Consider the following 26,885-nt stretch of genomic DNA (forward strand, 5'->3'; position numbering starts at 1 on the left):
ATTTGATAAGGATCTTTGGCTGCCATGCTCGTTTTTCGGTGAGAGTAAATAAAACATTTTGGTGAAAAACTGCACAGAGCTGCGACACCTCTCATCTCTCCACGCTCATCACCACGACCAGTAACACATGGCGTGCGCGTACACTCCGCGTCCACAGTGCGCGCCGCCGTTCCTGCGGAATTCAGGAGGCTGTGGTCGGACCCGGAGAGGCTTTCACCTGGAAAATAATGAACAACAAATTTGATGCGTGAGTAATGAAAAGTTACTGTGGGGTTTTTTTGTTTGTTTTTTTTTTAATCAGAGAGCGGGCTCCCCTGTCGGCGACTACAAATCCACCGGGTAGCGTTAATGGAAAGCTGTCGCGCTGCGTGTAAAAAGAGAGGTGTGTCAGCCTCATTGCATGGTCCTGCATTGCACCGTGTGCGCTTATAAACCCACATGAGAGCGAGGTCCGCGCAGACGTGTGCGTTTGCAACAAATGGAAACGGCAACGGGGAGTAAATTGTGTTTCATTACAGGAAATGAGCCGTGTTGCTAGGTGTAGCTTAGCTTGGCGGAAGGCGCGCAGGCCCTGAATCCTCGGTGTGGTGGTTGTTTAGAGGCGGGGGAAGGTGCTCGCAGGCTGGGCTCAAGCTAGACTCCCATGACCCTAAGGACGGGCAGATGGCTGACATCATGTTAAAGGCGATTCATGGCCAGGGCAGTTTTAAGTGCAGGTGTGTACATGTGAAATATAAGCAGTCTAAATCTTTGCAGCTCTCAGGGGAAAAGTACAATCACTTGCCAGTTTGTTGCACGTAGCTGAAACTGTGGAAGTGAAAGGCAGCAGCGCTGCAATAAATCAAACTTTTAAGAAGGCAGTGAGGATCAGTTGATATCACTCTACACTAATTATTAGAAATACACGACACTATGACACAGTGCAACTCAAAAGTGTAAACTGCAGCCGCTAAGATTGGCATAAAATTGACTAATCACGCGTAAAACATTGCAGGACTTTCATATTAGACTAATACTTTCAGCAAGATGGTCCTAAGAAACAGGAAACACAGTGATAGTCCCCTTTCATTTTAACTAGTCAGTGCATGTCACTGACGTTTTTGTTTTGCTGTCTGTGTTACCATCAAATCCAGTCTGAAAGATGATGACAGTGGAGACCACGATCAGGACCAAGGCTCACCGAAAGACAGTGAGAAGGAAAAAACTGAAGACGAGGACAAGGAACAGAACACTTCTAAGAAAAAGGTACGCTTGTTAAAGAATGACTCATGTGTGTTTGCAGCCTTTTAAGTTAATTGTATGGCTTAGTCACATTTCCTCATCTGCAGATGGTGGTGCCAGGGGCAGGAGAGCACCCTCTTCAATACAACTACACCTTCTGGTACTCCAGACGCACCCCGGGGAGACCAGCCAGCACTCAGAGTTACGAACAGAACATCAAACAGATTGGCAGCTTTGCGTCGGTATGTAACTCTTCGTGACAACTTCAGAGAGCATACATACAGTATATAGGGAGGCGACCCTCTTTGCTTTTGTTTATCACCTTAGCCAGATGCAGCCCTAACCTTTAAATGCAGGCTTATGCTGACTTGTTCTCCCACCGTTACTGACGTAACCATTTCTCATCCTTTCTAAGGTGGAGCAGTTCTGGCGTTTCTATAGTCACATGATCCGGCCAGGCGATCTGACGGGCCATAGTGACTTTCACCTCTTCAAAGAGGGTATTAAACCCATGTGGGAGGTGAGCACACATTGGCAGATATCTTGGACTTGTTGAGATCTTGTACACTAAAGAATGTTTTATAAAGGTTCATTCTGAAACCCTGGATGTCTTGTGTGTAGGATGATGCCAATAAGATGGGTGGGAAGTGGATCATCCGTCTGAGGAAAGGCCTAGCATCTCGGTGCTGGGAGAACTTGATCCTGGCCATGCTGGGGGAGCAGTTCATGGTGGGAGAGGAGATCTGCGGGGCTGTGGTGTCAGTACGCTTCCAGGTAAACCCACCAACAGACACCTGTTGCATGTAATCCTGCACTGCCTACTCCTGTATACTCAAACATGTCCTCTTCTTACTCTGCTTTTCCATAGGAGGACATAATTTCCATCTGGAACAAGACAGCAAGTGACCAGGCGACCACTGCTCGCATCAGAGACACCCTGCGCAGAGTCCTGAACCTGCCTCCCAACACCATCATGGAGTACAAGACACATACAGACAGCATTAAGTATGTATGTCTCCTCATTTTTATTATTTTCTCTCCAACCTTTCTCTCACACATAAATGTTTGCATGCTCACAAACTTAACATTTTTCTTCACTATAACTGTAATGCATCAGTGTTGCTCCAGAGACCAGAATTCTATAAAACAGTACTAATGTTTCTCACAACTTAAATTGATCAGATGTGTTTTTAAAAAATGATTAATCAATTCTGTTTTTTATCAAGCAAAATAAAACTGCTACTTCTCTGTTTTATATCATTTTAAATTGAATATGATTGGGCTGGAGGAAATTATGATGAGCATTTTCCTTTTCCATGACATTTACATGAAAAAATAACCAACATCACATTACATAATGATAATAATTGATAGTTGCAGGACTTTGGAATTTTACACATGACTTTGTTCGGGAATTATAATTGATTAATTAAATGCTTTTATCACAACATTCACAGCTATTTTTCCGTTGTCAGTTGTTGGTGTAAAAGTAAACTAGAACCATGTATGCAACACCATGTTCAATGTGCTTTTGCAGTAAATTGATGCAGCTGTGACTCTTACCATTGAAAAGGCATAAATATCTTAACGCTTTGATTGTGTATTATGAATGATGACGTACTGCATCTTCCTTTGCAGAGCATGGGAAGACTTCCATGGTCTGGTGAATGCTAGTGGCGGACGTTAGCCCCTCACACAGAGAACCACTGCAAGGGTAAGACCTGCTGCTACATTAATTTAGAGCAAAAAAAAAGTTTTTCTCGAATGTACTTTGTCTCATGGTGATGTGACGTTGTTTCTCTCTGTGTTGTGTAGGTGTGTGTATATGTGATGTGTTGAGGGATGACGAGTCCAGGGAAGGATACCTCTGCGTGAGTTGGCACTGCGTGATCTGAAGACAGTAAACGTCAGGAGCAGAGGCATGAAGACCATTCCTTCTGTGTGTCAAATTGGAAATGAACAGAAAAGCCTTTCAACGGGACACTGAACCAAGTTGAAGAGAGAAATATGCGTTATTTTTAATCAACCAGAGGAGAACAAAGCCTCCCCTTTTTTATGTTTTGTAATGCAAGTTGTAAGATCTGTTAACTTGCCACTAGAGAGGGGAGGGGACATGAGACTGGTGTTTGGTCATTAGCTGTTAACAAAGTGTACTTGACAAAATTCAAGAAAACCCACAACGAAGCCAATCTGTCAGAATGCGAGATCTGATTTTATTGCTTAACATAACATCACACTTCCTGCTGTCAAACTAAGTCTGTATTGATCTGTTTTATTGGGACTCAAACAGGGTTGCTGGTAGATGTTATTTTATTACAGTGCTGTATTTTATCTACAATTCCTCTGGTCATTTCGAACTAGACTGATTACTATTATTGTGTACGATATATTTGTAAATACAGTCCACTTCAAAGATCGCTTAATTGAATCAGTGATGATTCTCCATCTTTGACCTGGAGGTTGAATCCCAAAGGATGAGGGCCATCCTGTGTTAAGCAGAGGGTTGTATAACTGGCATCTGAAAAATGGACTGCCAAGCTGCCTAGATCACTGTGCCTGGCCTCGAGCCCGACCAAGGTTTCCCTTCTGTCTTGTTTTGTCTTTACATTACATTAAATAATCCAAGGGTCGGGCTCTGCTTTAATGTCCTCAGTAAAGGTGTATAGGGGTCCTGAAACACTGACCTTCACTCCTTTTCCATTTTGTAGTAAAAGAAATGAAACTGGGCCCAGGTTCAGGTGACAGTTTTTATTAATTCCTCGGGAGCAGTTTTTGGAACCATGTTAAGAAAGCGCCTATAGTTTGTTGAAAAACTGTAATGCTGGCCATGTTTGGTAGTGTGATGATGGGTGCAGGTGTGTGCGTGTGTGTCAAACTGAAGAAACACTGTTGGATGTACACCTGATTGATTATATAGCAATAAATGTCAAATATGCATCTGCTGCTAAAACTGGTCCAGTGTCACTTTCTTTCATAAATGGATGTTAAAAAATGAATAGAAGTGTGTTTAGAAAGATTCTGCTACACCTTTCAGTGCCACAGGAGCCTTGGTGCACATGGTGCAGCCTCTAATGCCATGAAGTGTGTGACCTGGCTGGTGCCTGAGTAGTTGTCGTCCACTTATGGACTATGAGTCTGTTACAAACGCTTGGTCCATCCTCACTGATCAGCTCATCTCAAAGAACATGTGATTCTGGGGAGAAATAATTAGAACAGGTGACTTCACCAGGGAGGGAAAAATTAATTATGACTAAAATCTAAGTACATTTAGTGAAGGATAATACTTACAAAATTGAGTATTTCATTTTAATGCCACATACTACTTTGTAAAAAAGTGCAATTCAGAGGGAAATTTACTTTTTGCTCCACATTTATTTGACAGTTATTGGCTGGTCATATTATGGATGCATTTTTTTATACTACTGCAATAAATTCTGAAATATGATGCATTACAGATTAAACTATACCAATCTGTATATACATACTTTAATATGTACTCTATAATTAATTCTACCAAGATCAACTACAACAGTAAAAATACTTACTAGTTAAGGTATTAATGATTCATTTTTCTGCATTGACAATGTACATTTTACTGATTTAGGTACTTGTGCCACTGCAAAAGTATCTGAACACTTTCTACACAAATGAATGTAATTATGTTGTAACACAACAACATATCTTTGTACAAGAATAACAATAAAAAATCATAAGCTTACCATCAAGAAAGTGGCTCCTAGCAGCAGCAGTTTAATGTGTGATTCCACACTCAGTGGCACTGGAAGAGTGAAACAGATTTAGAAATGGCACCAGTAATAATTGGAAATGTAAATGGGGTATAAAAGCTTGGTACTTAAAAAGCCCGCACTGCTAAAATTGAAAATACATTACTACAGCGTTATTCAAACAGTGGTTCCCAGCAACCAAAACAAAATGCAAAGTGCAGGATGGAGTTGTGACAATCTGAAGAAGGCTGTGATGGTCTAGAGTTAACTTTCAGTGTAGCGGGGGAGTCTTGCTTCTTTAGTGTTGCTAAGAAACTCGAGAGAGAGAGATTTGTGAAAAGAAACAGGAATAAAATTAACTCAGGTGGAACTCACCCTCCAACCCAAAATACTCATGGTCCATGTTATGTTCGTCACTGAAGCCAGGCCATTTCTTCCATATTGTGCCAATTTTCTCCCCGATGTTTGAGACGATCTGGTATATGATTAAAAGCCAAAAATACTGAATGTGATACACTTGTAGAAACATGGTTTATTTTGGGTCGCTTAATTGTTACTACCTGAAATTGCTGGTTGGAGAAACAGCGGCACGGGCAGCAGGAGCCCTGGATCCTGATGCTATTTACTCCTTCTGAATCACACACTTCCAGGAGAGGGGTGAACATGCTCCACCTGGCAGCACAACACACAACGACTTAACGTGATCGTGCAATAAGCAACCTTGCAGATACACTGGCCAGTACTTCACACAGTAGCGCAGCCCAGCCTTGATGCTTGGTTGGTCACATTTTCAGCTGTCATGATTCTGCAGCACCAAAACCATTGTTTGCCTGGTGTCCGAAGAGTTCAAATTGGGGCATGCTTTATTCTAGCACAACTGAGGGAATATTTATACCAAGTAGATCTCTGGTCACTGAAACTTCTGCCAGGTCAGTAATTGGACACAACCTCATCGAGTGTCGCTTCTGGAAAACTCTAAATTCAACACACAAAGGCAGCCCAGCTAACCCTGGAGTCAAACTCAGGCCAGATGAAGAAGAAAGTATTTTGGCTTGGCTACAGGAGATAGGGGGCTGCCATCGCTTCCATTAGCCAACATTCCCATTAAGGAGGATGCTGCATTCCTTCCTTCCCAGTTCAGTGCAGTTCTGTTGGTGTGTCTCCGTGCAGACAGCTGTTTTGTGCATTAAGTCCCCCAGGTTTAGAGTACACCCCGGCTGTGTGGAACAGTAAAGGCTCTCAATGCTATTTCCAGACAGGCCCGGGCATCTACGGTGGCTCAGGGTGGCCAGAGGCTGGGAGCGACATGGAAAAAGGCTCACATGACAAGTTGTTCAGTATGAGAATGTAAAGTATTAAGATAGCTGGTACAATATACTGATAGCAGGAGGTCAAAGGGTTAAAGCGATCATTCACCAAAATGACAAAATTAAACAGCAACATCTCTGCTCATAAATGAGTCTAGTGGTCTGGATAACCCACAGAGCATGCTGACTATTTTTTGATAGAAAGTAGTTTGGATGTAAACTTCATAGGCAAATCTTTCTTTAAATTCTGTGAACAGCACAAAAAAAAAAAAGAAAAAAAAATCCATTCATGTCTGTATTTAAATTGCATCTCAATTACTGGACGGACAGAAGATGTCTCAAAACCTGGTCGGATAAAACCGACTGCATGACTCAATAGCAGTAGAAGGTAGTCTTTTATAATAGCTAAATTTTTATCTCTGTATTAATATGTTTTTTAATTTGTTTTTTATTTTTACTTTTTTGTAATTGGATTGGATTAATCCTTTTAATAAGGCTATTTGGAAAGGGATCATTACATTCCTATCTCATTGAAAATGTTTTTACTTGATTAAAAGGGGGGTTGTATTTCCATGTTCAACTCCAGTGGTGAAGGAAATACGCACACCTTTAAAGTATTATTATCACAGATTGAAAATAAGAGTAAGAATCCTGCATGACCTCAGTAAAAGTACAGAAGTATTAGCAGCAAAATGCACTTCAAGTATCAGAAATGAAAGTACCCATTATGTAGGACTGAAGAAGAATAAAGTAAGCAGAAAAATAGAAAAACTCAATAAAGTACAAGTAGCTACAAACTGTATTTAAGTACAGTACTTGAGTAAATGTAGGTTCCACCAACAACAATAGCAGCAGATTCAGATTGTCCTACCTCTGGCACACAGTGCCAATGAGATGTTTTTGAGGCGTGTAGACTCTCATCTCCATCAGGCAGCAGCCGAGGCAGCAGGCGTCCACCCTAAGAGGCCTTTCAAAATAAAAGACCTGGTGACCCTGACAGTCGAAGCCCTTCAAAGAACAGGCCCGAGCTGGGCCGCAACACTGGAGACACACACATGAGCTCTCTGATAAGAGGAAGACATCAAGGAGAGACTGAGGATACACTGAAAAACATCAGTATTCACTCTCTTTTAATGCAAAATGCAGATGAGATGCATGTACTGTAGCCGAACACGCACCCGTACCTTCCACAGCCACAAATAACTGCGACCTGCTGCCTCCTGTGGTGATGCTGTAGATCCTCCTGGGAACACACTGTGGGCCTACAATAAGGAAGCATTGTTTTCTTCAGGTTGGAAATCTCTGCACTGCAATAATCCTCTTCTACACAGAAACACACAAATACATACATTTTTCTTACCTTGCAACTCTGGCCTAGCACTAATATGAATCCGACTGACTGTCTCCAGCACAGACATTATGTCTGATCCCACTGCACCTCCAAGGTTCTGCTCCTCCATCCCTGGCCCGTTCACCTTCTCTGGTGGCTGCATGTAGCCGTTCTCCATCTTCCTCCCAGGATTCTGACCTGAAAGCTGGTCTTCAGATTCCCGGCCAGGAGGCGTTCGCTGGGGTTTGGGTCCAGGTGAGTGAGTCTGGCACTCACGTGAAGGCTCGCAGCGGTTCTGGAAAGCTCTGAAGATCATCTGGATGTGCTTTTCTCGCTCCAGACGACCAAAGGGAAGAGGCTGGTTGGTCACCGCTGACATAGTGTAAAGCTGAAAATGTATGTGGAACTCATCAATCTTATAAGAATCTGCTGGTCTTTAAAAAGGATAATGCGTCAACTCAGTGTTGAGCCTTAGCTGAATAAGTCTGACAGTTCTAGGCTACTTTATTCAGTGTGACAGGCGTGCATGAGACCTGGGTCAGACATCACTTGTTTTGAGTTAGATGCCAGAATGGTGTGATACAATTAGCTAAGATGTTTGCAGCCACAGAAAAAGTAACTATAAACTGACAGTATATGAAGTTGTACCAATAGAGTAATTATAGAATAGAGTATTTCTCAAATATTACATCTGCAAATTCAATCAAAAAATTTTCAGCAACACCATCTTATTTTGTTTTTTGGGAACTGGTGGACTAAATCAGTGGTTCCCAAACTGTTTTTGTGTGTGACCCTTAACTACTCTACTTTTCTACTGCTCTCTCAGACTGTTTTACTCTGATAATTTTTAGGTGCCTGAAGATGTAAAACTACACCGGCTTGAAGGTTCATTGTTTAACTTTTTTTTTACTTTTTAATTTCATTTGAGATAACTCTTGAAGGTAGAGGGGAGGTTTAAGGAAAACAACTTTTCTCCTTCCAAACTGTGGCTCAGACAGTTCCCTGGCAGCAATATAAACATGATTTCACCATGGCAGCCAGCCTGAGCTTCTTTTTATTCACAGCACATACTCACTGTCTTGTTGCACAGATTGGTTTCATTTTACAGCTGCAGAACAACAACACTGTGTATTCCTTGACAAAACCATGATGAAGCCTACCTTCTATCAAACACATATACAGTGACTGCTAAAGGAGAGCCACAGGTGCCCATAGGGCTAACACTTCCTATAGCATCCTATCCTCATTACATATGATATGACAGAACATAAAGACGGAAAGTAGCGCACAACCATTAAAAATATTTTGCTTACCATCTGTGTTCAACCTCCAGACTCTGAAAATGTAACTGTGAGAAGAAAGAGACCAGGCAGACACTCGTGAGTCCTCAGGATCAAGAGGGGTTAAGCGCCAACCTCCTTACCACCTCTGTGTGTTTGTGTGACTGTTCATGTAGTAATGTTTGGCTTTGTGAGTGTATGTGTGTCTGGAGGTCTCACTCCCACTCTTGTCCCCCAGCTCTGTCTTATCCCCCAACTCTGTTTCCATCCCAACTAGCCGGATCTGCCTTTTGTTGGGCTAGAATGGCACCACTCAGCCATGTAATTGAAATCCTGCTTCCAGAGGTGGGGGGCTGCACAGTGGGTCTGTGTTTCAGGGCAGCCTGGGGGGGTGTCAGCACCCTCGAAATGTGCCTTGAAAAAGGCATCAAACACAGGATTAACACATTTCTGCAACGGTCGGTTGTGTAATACACACGATTACAGTGGTACCTTTATTGATAAAAGCACTCATTGAGAACATTTGGCTGAAAGTCATTTCAGTTGTTTACTGGTTACACGTGTGATCAACACCATGTCTCATGTAGAGTCTCATAGGGCAAAAAGTAAACTGGCAGTAAACATTGCGCTGACAACAAGAAGAGCCACTAATATTTCTCTTTTTTGTTACACAGCTCTGAATTTGACATTTTTCAACCGTAAATAAAACGTACAACTCACCAGAATGCATCATTACGGCTCAAACGTGGCATCCACACAAGTGCTGTGGATCCTTTATCACCATGACCAAGCATATTTGACTTAACCTCTGTGATAGCGCACACGTCCACATTAGCAACTGACACCAGTGCAGAAAATACACACAGTTGTATCTTCTCCATTCCCTGTGTGTCCCAGTCATTAGTGAAAGAACACTGACAGATGTCGTCAGATTTCCACTTTGGTTAAAGTGATGAAATCTAATGATCTCTTCCTGGCTCAGCCCAGGAAGTCTGCTCCAATCCCGTTCTCTGTTATGTCAGTCAGATTGTTCAACGGAGGGAGATACTTCTTTGGATCGCCAAGGAAAGGTGAGGAGGGAGGCTGGTTGAAGTGGCCCATCAGGAAGATCCCAATAGTGCCAATAAAAAACACCAATGTCATGACAATAAAGCAAACCCTGTCGATTACCCGGGCCACCAGGAACCACTCTTCATTCTCCTGCAAAAAAAGTAAAAGATTGTAACTGATACTGATTTTAACCCGAGGTGATCATTAGCTGTGTGAATATAGAGCTCACATTCTGGAAGTCGTTCTGCTGCCGTGCAGTCTCAGCGATGTGCTTGCAGGATGCCACACACTGCTTCAGCTCTGGAGAGGCCTTTGCCAGACTGGCACTAAGCTGCTCAGCTGTGCCCCCTTCCAGCCCATCATCTGGGTCCAAAACAGACCAGATATTCATGGGGTTTAAAAGTAAAACACACTTTCACAGGCACTTAAACTAATTCAAACTCATTCAAATACTTACGTAGCTTCTCTAATACTGATTTCATCAATCCATTTCTTTCTTTGAGTCTGGCAAACATGAGTTCGGACCGAGCTGTCTTCGTCACATATTCCTCCGCCTTAGTGATGAGGGTCATGGAGCTGCGGCGTCGACAGGGAACCAGTAACACATTGTGCCTTTCTGTATTCAGGGTCTCACCATTTCCGGTTTCTGAGGTGTTGTCATTGTTTGGTGTCCAGGGTTGCATCTGCATCCTCAGCAGTCGAGGCAGGACGTTAAGGAGGATCTGAAAGTGACAGCAGGTCAAAGGGCAAACCAGTGGCAAACAAACTGATGTGGACTTCACAGTATGTTCATTCAGTAGCTGCTTAATAGAAATTCCACTTAGAAAAGAGATGGTCTGACCTCACACTCACCTTTCGGACTTTGTCTGTCATTATGTGAGTGTTTGGGGTTCTCAGGGAAACGTTGAGGACTATCACACAGTTCATCACGACCATGGTAGTCACTGACATCACAAACATTAGATACCTGCAGCCAAAGGTTTATAAATCAAATCTTTTTCAGCACAGTCTTCAGTCAGCAGTAGGCTCTGAAGTGAAATCTATGAACTTACTTTCCAATAAGAGGCACTGCCCTCGAAGTCTCTGGAACCTTCTTAGCAATAAGGAGGAGGAAGACAGTCTGTCCCAGAAGAGTTGCAATAGACATTGTGCACTTCTGACCTCCAGCTGCAAAAATCAAACCACAAACCAGTATTCAGTCAGATTGGTGTAGTGTATTGACTAACCAGGTGAAAGTTTCATGAGGTATATTGTAAACTTATTGTAACGTAGCTGGACCTCTGTCTTGTCAAGCATACAGGTCAAGAAAGTCTTTTAGATACACAAAGTGAGGGAAAAGACCTTTGGCAGGCAAGTAGTAGACCAGCAGACACAGGGAGGAGAAGAGCACACAGGGAGCGATGATGTTGATGATGTAGAAAAGGGGCTTTCGCTGGATGATGAGGAAAAAAACCACCTCCTGGTACTCCAGCTCATCCTTAGTGTACTGAGTATTGATCACTTTCTTAGCTGGCCTGTGTCTGATGACCCACTCCCCATTCTCTACCAACAAAGTTTTCAGTGGAGACAAACATTTGACCACATATTAGGCAAATGTAGAATTTTGTGCACTTATTTAAAATCCATCATTTAAATGTTTCATATGGGTTATCGATTCATTTGTACCTGTGAAAGCTTCTGGATCAATATCCACCCACTCCAGTGTGTAGTTGTCCTCCTCTTTGAGAACCAGTTCGATCTCATTGGCACTGTAAGTCTGAGAGCTGCACACAGGGAGAGAACATGTGGTCTGTCTCCACAACAAACACAGCCGTCTATTCACTTTTACAAGGCAACATGGTGAAAAGGGACCATGAATGAAGGAAGCATTGTCCCTGCTTTGGACTGTAGACTATGTTAATACAAAGGAACCTGATGAGTAAACAAATAGAGCTGTAGCTGGGATTTTAGAAACACTGAAGTTATAAGTTTTTTTTTTTCATTTAATTTGTTATTTTTACAGTTTTTTTTAACAGAAAAGAGATTTGTCCTTTCTGAAAAGTTCATCTCCTTACATTGTGTTCTGTCTTAAAGCCTTTTCTGCACTGCCAGTATAATTACATTGGGAGCAGTAGTATAAGAAGTAGTAACGTATCTTCAACTTTATTTTATTTTATATTGCATTATATTGTTTATATCATTATATAACAAGGTCATAATTCTACTGTTATTATTATTGTTTTTTTATGTTGTTATATGCTATAATTTATGTATTTGATTTCTATCATATATATATCACAGCATTGTATTATTACTGCACTGTGTTTATATATTACAGGTAGTGCACATATATTATATGTAACTTTATTATAATGAATTGCACTGCTTGAGGTCTTTTGCACAAATACTTTTACAGTTTGTAATATATATATTGTATTCAGCTATTTCATTTAATCTCTCAAATTTAACATCTTGTTTCTTTTTTTATTTAATTAATTCAAAGAATTCTTTATGTCTCTTGTATAAAGTACTGCAGATTTTGAAGAACACTGGATAACTTTAGTTCTCTCTTGATATGAAAACAAATTTGAGAGATACATAAGGGTAAAAGGATGAACCTGAGGCACTTTATATTCTCCAACAGAGTTGTAGAATCATGTTTTGTATGTAAAGGAACTGTTCGTACGCTGCTCACTGGCCGATCATCAAGACCCAATATCTCTACTCACCGGAAGACCATGGTGCAGTTCTGCCAGTCAAAGGGAAAGTAGTTGACAGTAATGGTGCAAGCGCTGCGGTAGATGGCGGGAGGCAGCCAGTACACACAGCCGTTAGGAGACACCAGTGCATTGCAGTAATATGCTACCTCAAACTGTCCGTCCACACTGCAGACCAGAGGAAAGAAGAGACAGACACTGAGGTTTGGTGGCATAGTACAGCGCACAAACACACACAATGGGCTTTATTAATAAAAATGTTATATGTATAAATTTGTAGATTTAGTAAATACAGCTGTGATACTCTGCTTTACTGATATTACACTAGAGTACAATTTTCAAGGAAGGAAGGCCTCATGCCCTCAGTTTCCCTTTTTTCAAATTCCAGCTGAAGTCCTGCGTGCAGAACCAAATTATTCAATCAAACAAAGAGAAATTCCTTAATATGTTCATATGTGAAAGTTGACACACTAACTTGTTCTCCAGTATGATATCTGGCAGCCATATGCTCTTGGAAGGGACACGTAGCTCAGAGGTGATGTCCCCATACAGAGCTGACCTGGGCGGCTGGTCCCATCTGAGCCTGTAGTCACACCATTGCTACATAAAGAAATACAGTGAGTTTGACTTTTAACCACATTTTGCAAATGTACTATGATAAAATCAGTTTTATTGCAAAGCGGCAAAAAAAAAAAAACCCTAGCAGGTGAAATGTGTGTGTGGTAACCATTTCTATCCAGACGCTGGTCGTCAGGGCCTCCTCCTTTTCATTCTGAGAGATAGTTCGGGAGACAATGTTAACTGAAAAGTCTGTGCAGCCACAGGCACTAATCAAAACACCAGACCTAAGTTTACCCACCAGGGAGATGAGGTTGGTGAGTGTCATCTTGATATCGACCCGAGTGATGTCTCCACTCTTTTCCATGGGTCGAACGTTCTTGTTGTAGCCCTTCATCAACTCCTTAAAAAGTTCCCCTTCGAGGTTGACTGCAGATGCTGCGGACAAACCACGCAGACAAAAAGACAAGAACAAGCGATAGCATAAAGACTACATTTAAAGGGCCACCCCATTCATTTTACATGTTAAGTTCAGGTTTTCCTGTCTCCCATGTGTCTTATGGCTCTAGAGGAGTATCCTAAATTTAAAAAAAAAACCCTGCTGATGTCATAGTGATGTAAGCAGTGTCATCTTGGCTACGACTTGAGACATCACATTGTGAACAGAATGTATTTTATTAAAAACTGGAGGTGTGAGCTTTGAAAGAGGTGGGTATGTAGTCGGGGCATCTGCTTAAATATGCTTTTGAGCTGCATTATGGGAAATGTAGGATCTAGTATTTTTGGGGCTTTTTGTTTTCCCGTGAAATCTTTCAGTTTAATTTCCACCCGAGATTAAAACAAGAGGTAATGAATTGCAAGACAAATATATAGAATAAGGAGAGCAAGCTGACTAGAGCAAGTAGACTATTTGTTTGAGGGTGTTTTTGGTTTGTCAGACTTCCACCACAAACAGATGTTGCCAGTGCAGTATTTAGTCGATGTCTAGTATAACAGTTTTAACCCTTTAGTACTGGACATCACAACAGCAACAACACCTGATGAACCCTAAGGTACAATGATTGAAAAACTGCATTCTGCATGAAGTCCACTACAAGTTTTGTTGCATTTAACAATGGACTGTACAATACAACAATGGATTACACTGTAAAACACATTTAATGAGTCCTGTCAGCACAAAAAAATAGCCTGATTTGCCAGCTGCCGGATGTGTATATGCCTTGCTGCTGTACACAATAAAGTACAATTCAGAGATAATATCTGTTTGAGACAAAAGTAAATACTTGTTTTATCGTCATTCATTACTGAACTTGACACAGTTTGGTGAAGAGTCCTGTTTGGTTTACTGCAAGCTTTGTAAGGACAGTCATTGGGGATGAGAGTATTACATTTTGAATGTAAGAACAGAGGCCTAATCAATAAGACCTCAGAATCAGAAAGTACTATAAATAAAAGTATTATTCAAACCATTTGTCCGCTTAAATTAATTTTGTTATTACAACTGGATGAGCCAAAAGTTATATGTAACTTAGCTCCTTCTTGAAGAATCTGGTACTACAGCTGTCATTACTTTTTCATTACAGTATTGTATATTGTGTTTGTACTCCCTACCATGTAACCATGGTCCTCAGTCAATAATTATCTATAAAATCAGACTTCACAAATTCACACCACACCATGCAAACCCCTAGGAACCAACAAGACACTCTGTCATTTCTACTACATGTGGCAGCAGGTTGATTAACCAGCGTTCCTACCTGTGGCAGAAATCATAAAGACCCTCATGAAGAGTGACAGAGAGAGCGGAGATCCAGAATCCATCAGTGTGTGTTTATGCTGCGCTGTCTGAGACAAAGCTGTGATCACTAATCTGATTCACACGGACACGACTTGATAGAGTTGCTGGCACTCAGCCTGTCTCTGTGTGTGTATGAATGTGAGCGTGTGTGTGTGTGTGTTTCCCAGCAGAGGTTAGGGCTGATGGGAGGGTTGAGGTTTAGAGGAATGGTTGGAGCTTTGCGGGGGAGTTGATGATTGTTAGGGTTAAATCCAAGAGTGTATTTCCAGTACGGCATAGCCAGCTGTCACAACACGCACGCATGAACGCGCGCACACACACACACACACACACACAGACTGGGAACATGACATACACATAGTTTAGACATTGTACTCAGTACATGGCTGCCCTCCAGTGTTAAGGTACCCCATCAAAACACACACTGTATTGTGTGTTTCTGTTTAGTGCACCTGGTTACTGTCATTCAGGCGTCTACACAGAGAAAATAAAATAACTCATGGACTCTTTGAGGGCAAATTTAGCACAGCTGTAATGTATAATAAGCTAGTTAACAGCTTTTTCCATCAGAAGCCATGGTTAAATGTGTTCTCTACAATAAAAGGATTATAGGCAGCAAGATTAGACGATAAAGAGAAGGAGACAACAGCAACATTGTGAGTGTCTGTGAGCCAGAAAGTAAAAAAAGCCTTACAGTGGACGAGAGAACAGGTGATAAGTCTCATCCATTTACAGCACACCGTCTGTGATGACTGACCAGACTGTGGAGGTTGCTGACACATTTGTGGGCTGTGATTGCTGTGTGTGTGTGTGTGTGTGTGTGTGTGTGTGTGAGAGAGAGAGAGAGAGAGAGAGAGAGTCATAAAAATACTACTTGTTCCTGCCATGATATCCCACACACACATAAACACACAAGGCAGAGGCAGGAGTTGATGTGTTGCAACAGAAGTATGTGTTCATGTGTTTACTCAGCTGTTATACTCATATGCTTGTATATCCCCCTTTTAGGACTTGAGCTGGGCAAAAATTAGTGCCAGAGATTAGTGGGCAGATCTTATTTGTGAAGTTACTTTGGATTATTCAGGCTCATTCAGCCATCGATAACCACGATCATAAGAGCAGAAGCTGAGACACAGTGAGACACAGAGAGGTAGACAAAAGATGGGGCTTGTATACAAGTCAAAGGTGTCACTTCCTCTTGGTCCATTTACAATTCCTCATTCTGGTAATAAGGAGAGAAAACAGGGAGGTACTGGTCACGACCGCACAGCAGCTGCTGCATTGATGGGAAACCTTTTAGCCTTAAAGGGTCGGAGGACTGAGGTCATTTTGAGGTCATAAGAGGAACCAATCAGGATTGAAACCCATCTCAAGAGAGCATGTGTGGGAAGTTTAATGTGGAATAACATCACTACAGACTACCACAATATTCAACACAACATGCCATAGCATTAATAACAATTTTATTTATAGAGATTTTATTTTATTTTTTTACAAAAATACAGAGGCTTTTCTCTATACAAATAAATATGGTAGGAATAAAGATAACATGAATAATATATACAGTCTGAGTGCATCACAAGAGGCTCAACCTTTGCAAAAGACATTGACAATATGAATAACTTATAATTTTGTACAGATTCATAAGTTAGACAAGGCTACGTCTCCAACCACATAAAAAAAAATCCTGTGGCATGATGGGCGGTCGATAGTTGGGTCGATACATTCATGGTTGTGTTTTCATTTAGAGCAAATGTCAGGCTCTCAGACAGGGAAAACAAAATAAGACTTTTCACAGGAGACGACAGAAGAAGTAAAGTTTGTGTGACTGTGCGTTATTTGTGCGTCTCTCTGTCCCATAACAAGGGTTTTCTGGTGCTCTGAGAGTTTTTGTGCCATTATCTCTCATTTGAGCCTTTTATTTTTCATGTTATCTCACTTGCTGTTTCCATGAAGCTAAGTCTTGAGTGCCTCCAGTGCCAAAGCGATGATCCTTGGTACACTGCGGTAGAATGACTCATTCTCCAGGCCCACAAGACTGTAGAAGGTCAAAGGTCGTCCCCCCACTACTGCTCTGACCCGCGCCTGGTAGAGTCCTCGGTCATTCTTGGAACTCAGATCAACTAACACCTGAGCAAAAGAAAGAGCCAATAAGAGGATCAGTTATATCAGTTGTATATATAGAAGTTATAAAATGATGCAGTTGTTTGCACACATTTATTTCTCTTCTCCATCTTAAATGAGAATTTACCTCTTGGAAATTCATGCGCAGATTCTTGTTTGGGATGCTTAGGACCCAGCTGTAGGAGTCTCTGACTTGGCTGACTTGCTGTGAGGTTTCTCTCACTCCAGGACAAGCTAAATGACAAAAAACAAAATTATTTAATTTGAGAAAAAAACAATTATAAACAATGTCAAAGTATTCAATGAAGTTTTTTCAGAACTGGGTGAGGCACATACTTTTCCCATTGGCTCCAGGTATCTGCCTCTTGTGAAGAAGGCTTCTGTATTTCCTCTGAAGACTTAATGTCTTAACAGCATGTGCAGTTTGTCTGGGCTCAGCCGTCATCTCTGCGTGGTCACCTTCAGTGACTGTCTGGACGATAGTTGTTGACTGAACTGGAAGTGGCAACGCTAAAGATTTGAATTCTGTTCTGTCTCCAGTCTCAACAAAAGTAAAATCCTCTGATGTGGCTCTCCATGTTACATCAGGAGAAGCGTCTCTGTTGGATGAGGTTTCGCTTATTGATACATCTTTAGTCGCGATCCCATCTTGTGTCCTTAATCTTTGAATTTCATTCATCAAGGCTGTTAGAAGTGACCAAGGCTCCTGGGATTCCTCAGAGGAGGAGGAGGGACCATTGTGGACCGGTTTCTCGGTGGAAGAAGTAGGAAAGGGTGGGGTGAGGGGAGACTCTTTCTGCAGGTATGTTGTGTCCAGGTGCAGGATGGGAGGAGCAGCTCTGGAGTCCAGTTTGGAGCGCAGAGCTGAGATAACAGATCGATATTCTCCCTCTAGCTGATGTACTGAGGAGTCCTCTGTCTGGAGATGAAACGTTCAAATACAGTTGGATATTAAGATAAGCTTCAAATAAACCTGATCAACTCCTCCCTTTCAAATGCTGATGTGAGGTAAGTGTAAAAAGAAGCCTTTGTTCTTTGATATTGAAAGGCTGATATTAAATCTAAACCTGCCCATTTAACCATTATTGCTTTTGACAGTTTTAAATTTGTTGTACTCTTTTATGTTCAAATGTCAGACTGTGCTGTCAACACCTCCACATTACTTTATGAGATGTAATGTGATGCCACATAATCCTTATTTTTGACATTTTAGAAATCAATCTACCTGTAAGAAAATGTTGTGCTCCTGTCTTGTTGGTGTGGAGGAGATGTCTGTGGATGTGTCACTGTGTTGTTTGCCCAGGTCCTCAGCCATGTTTCTCAAGTATTTCTCCCAGTCATCCACCAAAGGCCCCACCTCTTTGAATAAAGCAGGGGGAGCTGGAGAGGGACTCTCCTCTTCAGGCACCACAGCTCCACCTAGCTGTTCTGCAAGTAATAAAACACCTGTTACAAAAGTGACCAACAACTCCGTAACTTAATATACCAATTCATCTAAGATGGAAAGGTGTACTCTGATGATCTATGAGTTTTCTTTACATTTGGATTGCAACAAGCTGTCACTTATGTACCTTCAATTTGCGTGAGACATTGGCTCAGGCCCAGGTCCCTCCGCTCTCTGGTGTGAGTGAAAGCTGTGCTGTAGATGTGTTCCACCAGCTGAGGCAGAGTCTGGGTGAAAAAGGTCAAGTCCACCTTGTCCCTGATGTAGTCTTCGGCTCTCTGGAGTAAGTCCAACAGTGTCTGCAGGAACGAACGCATCTCTAGATGGCAGAGAGTGAACAGAAGATCAGACACCTCTAAAGGAACAATCATACACTATATCTAAAGTAGTTTTTGTTCCATATTTTTCAATCAGAGCATTTTTTACATTTTTACTTACGACATTTCTTGAAGCGGGTGAGGCATTTGTCCTCAGCCATTCGGCTGCAAGCGCTGGTTGACTGACCAGGGGGGCAGGTCAGGGTGTAGAAGTGACAGAGAGAGCTGAATTCTGACCTTTGTTCCTCCTCTGTCATTTCTGTTGTCTTTAGAAGCTCCAGACATGTTGGCTCCCGACTTCCAAATGATTCTAAAAAGATAAGCATTGATTGTGGATATTTTTATATTTAGACATAGGGTGTATTTTACTTTCTGTGGTATTTTCTGGCTGGTTGGTTAAAACTCACTCTGTATCTCAGCCTGGATCCAGTCAGAGAAAGCAGAAACCCGTGTGTAGACTCCAGGCTTGCCCTTCTCTCCACAGCCATCTCCCCAGGAAGTGATGCCGTAGAGTTGGAACCGACCTGAAATTCGGTCTTGGTAGATCAGAGGACCTCCAGAATCTCCCTACAGATGACAGATAATCCATGGAAAATTAAAAAAGGTGGCTTGTTCACAAAAATTTTATGATTTTACAATTTTATGAGATGCTTGCTGAAAAGTTTCACCAACAAAACAAAAAGCTTTTTAAGTAAATTGTCAATTGGGTAACTGAAGACAATTCCCAAATAAGAAAGACACTAACTCAGAAAATGATGTTGTTCTGCCCACCTGACAGGAGTCAATGCCTCCAGAGAGATAGCCAGCACACAGCATGGTGTTGGTGACCAGCTCTTTGCCAAGGGCACTCTTACAGGTGCTCTGAGGCAGCAGGGGAACCTTGGCCTCCATCACCACATCAGCAGATGGGCCATCTGGCAATGAAAAAAAGCACACAGAATGTTAAATATTATCAGGTATAAAAATTTAGACAAATTTGGTTAAGGCTTCATCAAAAGCATATACGTAAGACTGCTAACAGAAAACTGATCCATGAATAACTCTATAGTGAAAATCCATTTCATTTATCCTCCACTCACCCTCGTAGAGGGAGCCCCAGCCTGCCACCAGACATGGGCTGCCAGTAGGGGGCTCCATGCCAGAGGGGAGACACACTGGTGTGACGTGCTGGGACAAGACCACCGGTGATGTCAGCTCCACCAGGGCTATATCATTGTTAAATGTCTTTGGGTTGAACTGCAGAAGGAGGAGAGAGTTTGATTTATTAGTTGATTGACTGAGTGACTTCTGACTAACTGATCTGGATTTTTTACTTGACCAGTGGTTACCTTAGGATGAGGGATAATGCGGTTCACTTTGAGAACTTGTTCACCGGGGTCAGTCTTGGTGATGTCAAACTCCCCCACGATGGCCGTCCAGTAGCTCTCACTACGGCTGCTGCACAGTCAGAACAATAAGACAAATGAGGAGTGAGGGGGGAAGAAAAATATTCAATAATTTCAAATGCTGTAAACAAATCGAAAAATCTTACAATAGTTGCAGGACACAGTGACACATGAACACTTACCCAGCAAAACAATGTGCAGCAGTGACCACCCAGGAGCTGTCCACCAAGACCCCTCCGCACATCAGGCCACCATCTAGCTGCAGGTTAACCAGCCAGGGCCAGCTGCCTGGAGGAGCAGGGGAGCCACCAACAATCCTGGAGCGAGGCTGTGTGATATTTTGCACCGTGGATGACCTCTGCCCACACACTGCTGCTGGAACAGAGAGACACTGAGCGTCAAGACATGCAGTTTGTGGACAAACATTAAATATTAAAGTCATGTAAATGAGTGGATTGAAATGTTAGCTTTGTGCCTCAAAGAGAGATAAAAATAATCTGTATGAATGCATGAATGCTTCTTTGTGATCACTTGTATTTCCTCACCCTGTGCTTGTGTCTGTGTAGCAGGTTCCAGGTTCTGCATTGTATTAAGCAGGCTGCACTGCAGGACACGGGCGCTGCAGCTCTCACCCATGATCCTGATGCAGCTCTCCTTGTCCAGTTCACCGGACGGACAGCGATGCTGGTAGTATGCACAGGCCTGGCTCAGAGCCCAACTCCGCTCTGCTTCATCTTGAAGCTTCTGGGCCTTACTGATGATGTCACAGCTGGGCTCTGATAAGGCACTGGAAGGAGATGCTGTTGGACAAAAAGGAGAGAACTGGGAGTTAAAAATGTACCAAGAAATCCCTGAGAGGTGAAACTGGACATTATGGTTGAATTAATGAAAAGTAAGAGAGATGTTGTACTTACAGCAGGACCCAGACAGTTGTCCACAGTCCTGAAACAGACAGGGAACACAGCCCCGGCAGCCAGCCTCGGCCCGACTTCTCTCAGATGATGCACGCTCGAGAGCTGACAGGGCACTAGTCATGGCTGCCTCTAGAACCACAGTACCACGATCGGACAATGCTGCAGGAGTGGACAGGAAAAAGGAGGAAAGAAAGAATGGAAAATTTTAAATATTTTAAAATGTGAGACAATCTAGGAAAGAAGAAGAAATCTGCAGAATGAGAGAGACAGAGGACAGTAAACAGCAGTGCATACTAGAGCCAGACCAGATATATAAGATAAGTTTGAAGTAATGTCTCCATCATATAGTTTATCAGTTTGCCCAGTCAGTATATATCTAGGTCATCAATAAGCAAATTTAACAGCTTCTTATCAAAATCTTTGTTTATGAAAAGATTAGTGGTATCAGTGTCAGACTCTAGGTATTCTCTAGGTAGTGGTATTGCTACACCAATACCACTTTTCAGAGGCTGCTGTCCAATTTAAAATGCTGATATTATGATGTTGATTTAACTTTTTGCATTTGATAAAATACAATAATTTAAAAATAACAAATGAGTAACAAAATTGCTGAACTTCAGTGAGCATTTTTGTAACACTAATGCAGTATTCACTTGAACACAAAAATATGTTTCCTTGAGTAGATCTGCAGTCTACGTGTGCAGATGTGTAAGCAGATGTTTGTTTGTCAGCCTTGTGAGTGCAGTCATTGATGCCAATTATCTCAAAATACAATAAAAAATATAATTAAAAAATATAACATATTGATTAATCGGACAACTAATTAATGTGAATCTGCAATTTATATGATCTATCACTATTTCAGAGTAAGGCCATCTAGGTCATTACATGGAAGACTGTCACTTGCTGTGGGAACACTATGTGTGTATGTGAGCATTAGTATGAACTGGTGCAGCTTTCTGGTATGTGTGTGAGTAGCCCCCTTTTTCTCATGCTGCTCTTTGAGCTCATTGGCAGCGTGTTAGGGAAGCTAGCTCACGCTCAGCGCGCTGGTGAGGCTTCTACAGAGACACTTCAATCGGGCCGCTGACCATGCAGCCCCCCTCTGTGCCGCGCCACATCACAGGATAGGCCACTAACAACAACAATGCTGATTGAAGACTTAATTAGAAGGCCAGGGCTGAGGGGACAGAGGCTGGCGGGCAGGGACAGGCCCTAGGGGCACGGGCTGGCAGCCCTGGGGTGGCTGGGACCCTGAGTCTCTTGTTCTAAACACTCCAAACACACACCGCCATCACCAGCTGCTTGTATGAGGGCTCTGCTGTACTCAGCACTTCAACCAGACAAGGCCAGAGGTCTTTCATCAGTGTGCTCTATCTATCTATCTGGCAACCCTGTCTGAGAAAGTGCAAAAATGACAATGCAACAACAATGCAGGCTAAAAAAGACAAAAAACATGCAAGCGATAACAAACCTTTTCTTTACTGCTCTGAAGACAGTTTATGAAGTCTGGTGCTGAAATGCACCGGACATAATAATGAGTTGTTGTTTTTTTTTTACAGTGTGCTGTTTTAGTACTTTTAAGTCTGAACACCTGCTGTTCTTCACAAAAAACACTTAAGTGTATATTTATCCAAACATAAGGGCAATTATCCTACTTAAATAAGAAAGTAGGTCTGTCAAAAGTCCAAAGGTTTGTACATGCGTCAACTGTTTACCTAAGCAACTCACTCTGTTATGTGGATGACACTCGCAAATTTAAGCAAACAGCAGTGAGATCACAAGATGTTTGAACTCCCAGAAAGATATTAATGCTTGTGAAGCATCACAGCATCACCACTGTTAGTTTGCAGGCTTCTACTTAATGCAAGATTAAATAGAAAGATAAGTATTTGCCAACAAGAGAATCTGAATCCCAGTTTTATTTTATCAAGTCACTTTTAATTGTTTAGCTCCACCTCAGAGGATGTCTGCAAAGCTCATGCTTCACATGCTGAGATCAGATTTCATAACTATAGTCACTGACAGGTGCTGTAGTAGCTACTCTTAACAGAAAGTGCAGTGACTGAGAAGCAATGAAAAACTACATCAAGTGTGGAAAAATGTACCTTTGAGTGCACTTTGGGGCATCCTGTAGACCTCTCTACCTGCCGGGGCTCCCAGCAAGCAGTCCAGCCCCATAAACAGCAGTGATATCAGCAGCAGCATGATGTCAGAGCATCAGACCTCCGCTCAACAATAACAACAAGCAGACAGGCCAGAGACACGCGGGATGACTGAAGAGGATGCAGAGGTGCTGGAGATGAGGCTATCCTGCAGTGTTGCCAGGTCCTTATTGTCTGGTGGCTCTCTCCTGTCTCTAACTGTCTCCCTCCTCCTGTCTCTCTGGGCTCTCTCCCACACTGTGGTGCAGGGCATCTGTCTGTAAGTTTACTTAGAGGAACAATAGGTGCCTGGAGTGGTCCCTGGTATATATAGAGTCCCCAGGGGAACACCAGTAAGAGGGAGGGGGGAGAGGATAGGAAAGAGAGAGCAAGAGGGAGGGAGGAGGGAGAAATGCTCCCATGGCCAATACACAAACAGATGAATTCATTAAGACTGTGACAGCAAATCGGGCGCAACTTGCCAAGGCTGGACATTACAAAGAGGTTTGGTTCTATGAAAGGAGACAGAGGGAGGGAGAGAGAGAGAGAGAGAGAGATAGAGATAGGGAGGGGGGGAAAGGGGAAGGCAGAGTGATTGGCTGGGCAGCAGGGAAGGGGGTGTTGTTTGAATTAATTAATGTGAGAGGAAGAGGGAGAAAGTTATGCAGATAAGGATATGGGCTGATGTGACACTGGGGTAGACGAATGTACAGCGAGAGACGTCAACGAGCGTCTGAAGCGAAGAGTCAAAGCGTGAGCGGTGCGAGCAGGAGATGGAGGGTGGTTGAATGACAGAGTGTGAGAGAGCGGGAGAGAGGGAGAGGGACGTGTCTGCCATTCTGCATGCCCCTCAAAGAGGGCATTGTCCCCGGTGTCCCTCTGAGGATGCCCACATCAAAGCTGTCCCCCGGGCATCACTTGGCCGCCGCTTCCATTGATCACTTACAGTCTTTTATCCCCCCCATTAAAATATTGTCAGTTCACATCACTTTTGTCTTTCTCTGCTGAACTCTGCTTTTGTTACATAAAGATACATTAAAAGAGTGCTTATGAACATGATGTATTTTTCAAGTCCAGAGGAAATTCAGTGAACAAATTAAGATTTTTTTTTTTTTGTTTTAGCGACTTGTATTTATTGTCATCATGTTGGATATTTCTTGTCACGGCACCTGCTGAAACAAAAGTAAAATTGATACACTGACTTTCAGACCAAACCTGTCTTACCTGATACCTGATTAAAATAAATGTGTATAATTTATTGTTTTTGCTAAAAAGTTAAACTGCCACACAACAAATGAACTAGCATGCATCTAAGTTCTTACATCTGAACTTTTTAAAGTGTGTGGATACTGTAGCTTGTCATCTTTAAGATTTCCAGTTCAAACAATAACATTATGGGAGCTACAGCTATAACATATAATAAATGTGTAAACCATTATGGCCACCACCTATTTTAATAATGAATTTACCTAAAAAGTAGGCTATTGACTGAATTTCACCAAATAAACTTCATGTATGACAAGAAATTGAGATTTAAGTAAAATTTAATATTGCACAATCTCCTTGCACTTATTAAATAGATGTAATTACACTTACACCAATATTTCTCACTGCACTGAAGCTCTACTGATATCCTTCACTTGTAAGTCTCTTTGGATAAAAGAGTCTGCCAAATGAGTAAATGTAAATGTAATTTAAGAATAACAACTAAACAGCTGAATGTACAAGATATGTGTATATACAATACTGTATGCAATGCAGAATAAATCAACCGTGTAGGTTTGCTTAGCTGAGATCCTGTCAGTATGACTCTGTGTATCAAAGAGTCTGCATGTTACACTTTTAATATTGGTTGAAAAACAAACAAAAAACAGGTGTAATTATGACTTCAATGTATATTATCATAGTATGTAGTATGACACTGGATAATAAAAATCTTTGGGCAGAGTGATTCAGTCATAAAACTAATATAAACATAATGTTCTCTACTTTCACTAGCAATGGACAGGGACATGGTCACAGTCTACATGGACACAGAAAGAAGTCTGTGCCGACCAGTAACCCAAAGGAGGAGCGCAAATTGGAGTCAACTTTGAGCCAACTAACTGGCTGAACGATAAAAAGAGCGGCAGCCGAATCTAGCAGGGCATTATCAAAGAGAGCCGTCCACTGTTGCCACAAGCCAGCGCTGACAGCAGAGTTCACACTGACAACAACATACAGTACGTGTTAGAGAGTGTGTGTGTGACTGTGTGTTTATGTTTCAGTCAAAGTTTGTGCAGCCAAGTCGTGTGAATTCAAATGCTTTAATGGTGGAAAGGATGGAGGACATGTGCAAGGATGAGAAATGAGGATGAGTTTGAGTGTGAGTTAGAGAAGATAAAAAAGTTGAGTTTATTCCTTTTCGAGCCTTGCTTTCAGACATTTGTTAGTGTGTATATGTTTTGTTATGCGCACAGTGCCCCAGCCCCCTCCATGCACCCGTGCGGCACAATGGCCTGGAGATCTGAGAGCAGACTCAGGCGGAGCGGAGCGGGAATGGCATGGGACAAACGGGCGGCACTCTTTCATTCCTCCCCTCCCTCCCCCCCACATCCATTTTCCTTTGATGTCCTTTGATTAATTTGCCTTCTGCTCGCTCTTCCTTCATCTATCCACCAAACATGGAGCACTCTTCCTCTCTTTTCTGCTCTGCCGGCCTGTCTCCATCTCTACAACTACTGATGTTCTACCTGATTTACACTGTCCACTATGTGACTAGACTGCTTGACTCTTACGTCACTTCAGTGACCAAGGTGTAGGTCATTTCAAATAAAATACAAAGTCACAAACGTTTGTCAGTTTTCTGCTTTACATTTACTAATTCAGCTACATCATGTGTCTGTGATGCTTGTTTGAATCACCCAACAACCTCAGGCCAAAATATCTTTCTGATCTGCTTGATGAACATAACCCCAGCAGGTCTGTTAGAGCCTCAGGAAGCTGGAAATGCCTCAAGTCAGGACCAAATGGGGCGAAGCTGCTTTCAGCCACAGCGTTGAGCATAGATGAAAAAAAAAGGGGGATTGAAGCAAATTAAATCTAAATAGATTTTATCCTGAACTATATTCCTAGTCCTTTATTTTATTTTATAAATGTTTCTATCTCATTTTATTCTATTTTAATTGTTTTCAGATATTATTCTAATGCATTTCTCTGTCTAAACTGAATATTTGCATGACCCAGCAGTGGGCAAGAAAGTGGGAGTTTTTTCTCTCATTTGAATTCCACTGTCTTGTGATGCAGCTTTAACAGACTCAGGTGTAACAGATACAAAGACATAGTTTAGGGTTTGTACAACACAATAGCAATACAACAACAACTGTATTGTTTAACAGTTAAAACACAAGTTGTCTATATAGATTATCAGTCTCAATTCCGGATTGATTTGGCAACCTTCCCAGCAGATGGGAAGACTTGATGAATGAGTAGTTCATATCCAAGGTGATTTCATTTTTTAGGCCTAGGTGACAGATAAATATTGGTTACTGAACTGTGTATGAGTTCATACTCAATTTGTAGTGATTATATAGTTTGTCATATATATTTGTCT

At 42.0% G+C, this 26,885-nt stretch overlaps 4 protein-coding genes across 8 annotated transcripts; 1 reads left to right on the top strand and 3 right to left on the bottom strand.

Annotated features, from left to right (window-relative positions):
• Positions 1-89: 89 nt before the first annotated feature.
• eif4e2 (eukaryotic translation initiation factor 4E family member 2) lies at positions 90-4,171 on the top strand. Of its 4 annotated transcripts, none has more exons than XM_071491391.1 (8): positions 90-247; positions 1,134-1,245; positions 1,329-1,463; positions 1,637-1,741; positions 1,843-1,995; positions 2,090-2,230; positions 2,860-2,935; positions 3,037-4,171. In XM_071491391.1, exons 1-7 carry the CDS (start codon positions 228-230, stop codon positions 2,893-2,895), a joined length of 702 nt encoding a protein of 233 aa, XP_071347492.1. In that variant the 5' UTR covers positions 90-227; the 3' UTR covers positions 2,896-2,935; positions 3,037-4,171. The 4 variants fall into 4 exon arrangements, with proteins under 4 accessions (XP_071347492.1, XP_071347490.1, XP_071347489.1 ...); XM_071491389.1 differs by having other exon boundaries at positions 2,090-2,226; XM_071491388.1 differs by lacking the exon at positions 90-247 and adding an exon at positions 349-716.
• LOC139629048 (phospholipid scramblase family member 5) lies at positions 4,165-7,962 on the bottom strand. The gene is made up of 7 exons (XM_071491392.1): positions 7,614-7,962; positions 7,438-7,515; positions 7,125-7,317; positions 5,507-5,618; positions 5,322-5,421; positions 4,941-4,999; positions 4,165-4,414 (listed from the first exon to the last, which is right to left on the bottom strand). The coding sequence occupies exons 1-7, from the start codon at positions 7,960-7,962 to the stop codon at positions 4,388-4,390; spliced, it is 918 nt and encodes a 305-aa protein (XP_071347493.1). The 3' UTR covers positions 4,165-4,387.
• A 1,383-nt stretch (positions 7,963-9,345) lies between these two features.
• Positions 9,346-15,117, bottom strand: chrng (cholinergic receptor, nicotinic, gamma). The gene is made up of 12 exons (XM_071492631.1): positions 14,925-15,117; positions 13,469-13,605; positions 13,337-13,381; positions 13,085-13,209; positions 12,622-12,777; positions 11,579-11,676; positions 11,255-11,455; positions 10,966-11,080; positions 10,766-10,880; positions 10,371-10,635; positions 10,143-10,276; positions 9,346-10,063 (listed from the first exon to the last, which is right to left on the bottom strand). The coding sequence occupies exons 1-12, from the start codon at positions 14,986-14,988 to the stop codon at positions 9,842-9,844; spliced, it is 1,677 nt and encodes a 558-aa protein (XP_071348732.1). The 5' UTR covers positions 14,989-15,117; the 3' UTR covers positions 9,346-9,841.
• A 1,324-nt stretch (positions 15,118-16,441) lies between these two features.
• prss56 (serine protease 56) lies at positions 16,442-23,596 on the bottom strand. Of its 2 annotated transcripts, none has more exons than XM_071492346.1 (14): positions 23,258-23,596; positions 21,150-21,308; positions 20,781-21,035; positions 20,418-20,607; positions 20,179-20,287; positions 19,930-20,086; positions 19,622-19,764; positions 19,258-19,417; positions 18,972-19,160; positions 18,661-18,852; positions 18,315-18,517; positions 17,426-18,008; positions 17,217-17,323; positions 16,442-17,095 (listed from the first exon to the last, which is right to left on the bottom strand). In XM_071492346.1, the coding sequence occupies exons 1-14, from the start codon at positions 23,355-23,357 to the stop codon at positions 16,922-16,924; spliced, it is 2,721 nt and encodes a 906-aa protein (XP_071348447.1). In that variant the 5' UTR covers positions 23,358-23,596; the 3' UTR covers positions 16,442-16,921. The 2 variants fall into 2 exon arrangements, with proteins under 2 accessions (XP_071348447.1, XP_071348446.1); XM_071492345.1 differs by having other exon boundaries at positions 16,778-17,095; positions 20,418-20,610; positions 23,258-23,478.
• Between the last annotated feature and the right edge of the window lie 3,289 nt (positions 23,597-26,885).

This window comes from Trachinotus anak, unplaced genomic scaffold, assembly GCF_046630095.1.
Source record: "Trachinotus anak isolate AG129_WGS33_773 ecotype Australia unplaced genomic scaffold, CSIRO_AGI_Tana_v1 ptg000012l, whole genome shotgun sequence".
Classification (NCBI taxonomy): domain Eukaryota; kingdom Metazoa; phylum Chordata; class Actinopteri; order Carangiformes; family Carangidae; genus Trachinotus; species Trachinotus anak.

What these genes read in the sequence shown, in the direction of transcription:
- chrng (XM_071492631.1), bottom strand. Translation starts at nt 14,988, where the DNA reads ATGGATTCTGGATCTCCGCTCTCTCTGTCACTCTTCATGAGGGTCTTT. An exon ending in CCAGCGTCTGGATAGAAATG is followed by an intron (nt 13,210 to 13,336) that starts GTTACCACACAC and finishes TTCTTTATGTAG; the next exon opens with CAATGGTGTGACTACAGGCT. An exon ending in AACTGCACCATGGTCTTCCG is followed by an intron (nt 11,677 to 12,621) that starts GTGAGTAGAGAT and finishes CCCTGTGTGCAG; the next exon opens with CTCTCAGACTTACAGTGCCA.
- prss56 (XM_071492345.1), bottom strand. Translation starts at nt 23,357, where the DNA reads ATGCTGCTGCTGATATCACTGCTGTTTATGGGGCTGGACTGCTTGCTG. An exon ending in GCATTATCCCTCATCCTAAG is followed by an intron (nt 20,087 to 20,178) that starts GTAACCACTGGT and finishes CTCCTTCTGCAG; the next exon opens with TTCAACCCAAAGACATTTAA. An exon ending in ACCTGGAGCCAATGGGAAAA is followed by an intron (nt 17,324 to 17,425) that starts GTATGTGCCTCA and finishes TTTGTCATTTAG; the next exon opens with CTTGTCCTGGAGTGAGAGAA.
- eif4e2 (XM_071491387.1), top strand. Translation starts at nt 664, where the DNA reads ATGGCTGACATCATGTTAAAGGCGATTCATGGCCAGGGCAGTTTTAAG. An exon ending in AGATTGGCAGCTTTGCGTCG is followed by an intron (nt 1,464 to 1,636) that starts GTATGTAACTCT and finishes ATCCTTTCTAAG; the next exon opens with GTGGAGCAGTTCTGGCGTTT. An exon ending in TGGTGTCAGTACGCTTCCAG is followed by an intron (nt 1,996 to 2,089) that starts GTAAACCCACCA and finishes GCTTTTCCATAG; the next exon opens with GAGGACATAATTTCCATCTG.
- LOC139629048 (XM_071491392.1), bottom strand. Translation starts at nt 7,962, where the DNA reads ATGTCAGCGGTGACCAACCAGCCTCTTCCCTTTGGTCGTCTGGAGCGA. An exon ending in GTTATTTGTGGCTGTGGAAG is followed by an intron (nt 7,318 to 7,437) that starts GTACGGGTGCGT and finishes TCCTCTTATCAG; the next exon opens with AGAGCTCATGTGTGTGTCTC. An exon ending in TAGGAGCCACTTTCTTGATG is followed by an intron (nt 4,415 to 4,940) that starts GTAAGCTTATGA and finishes ATTTCTCCCCAG; the next exon opens with AATCACATGTTCTTTGAGAT.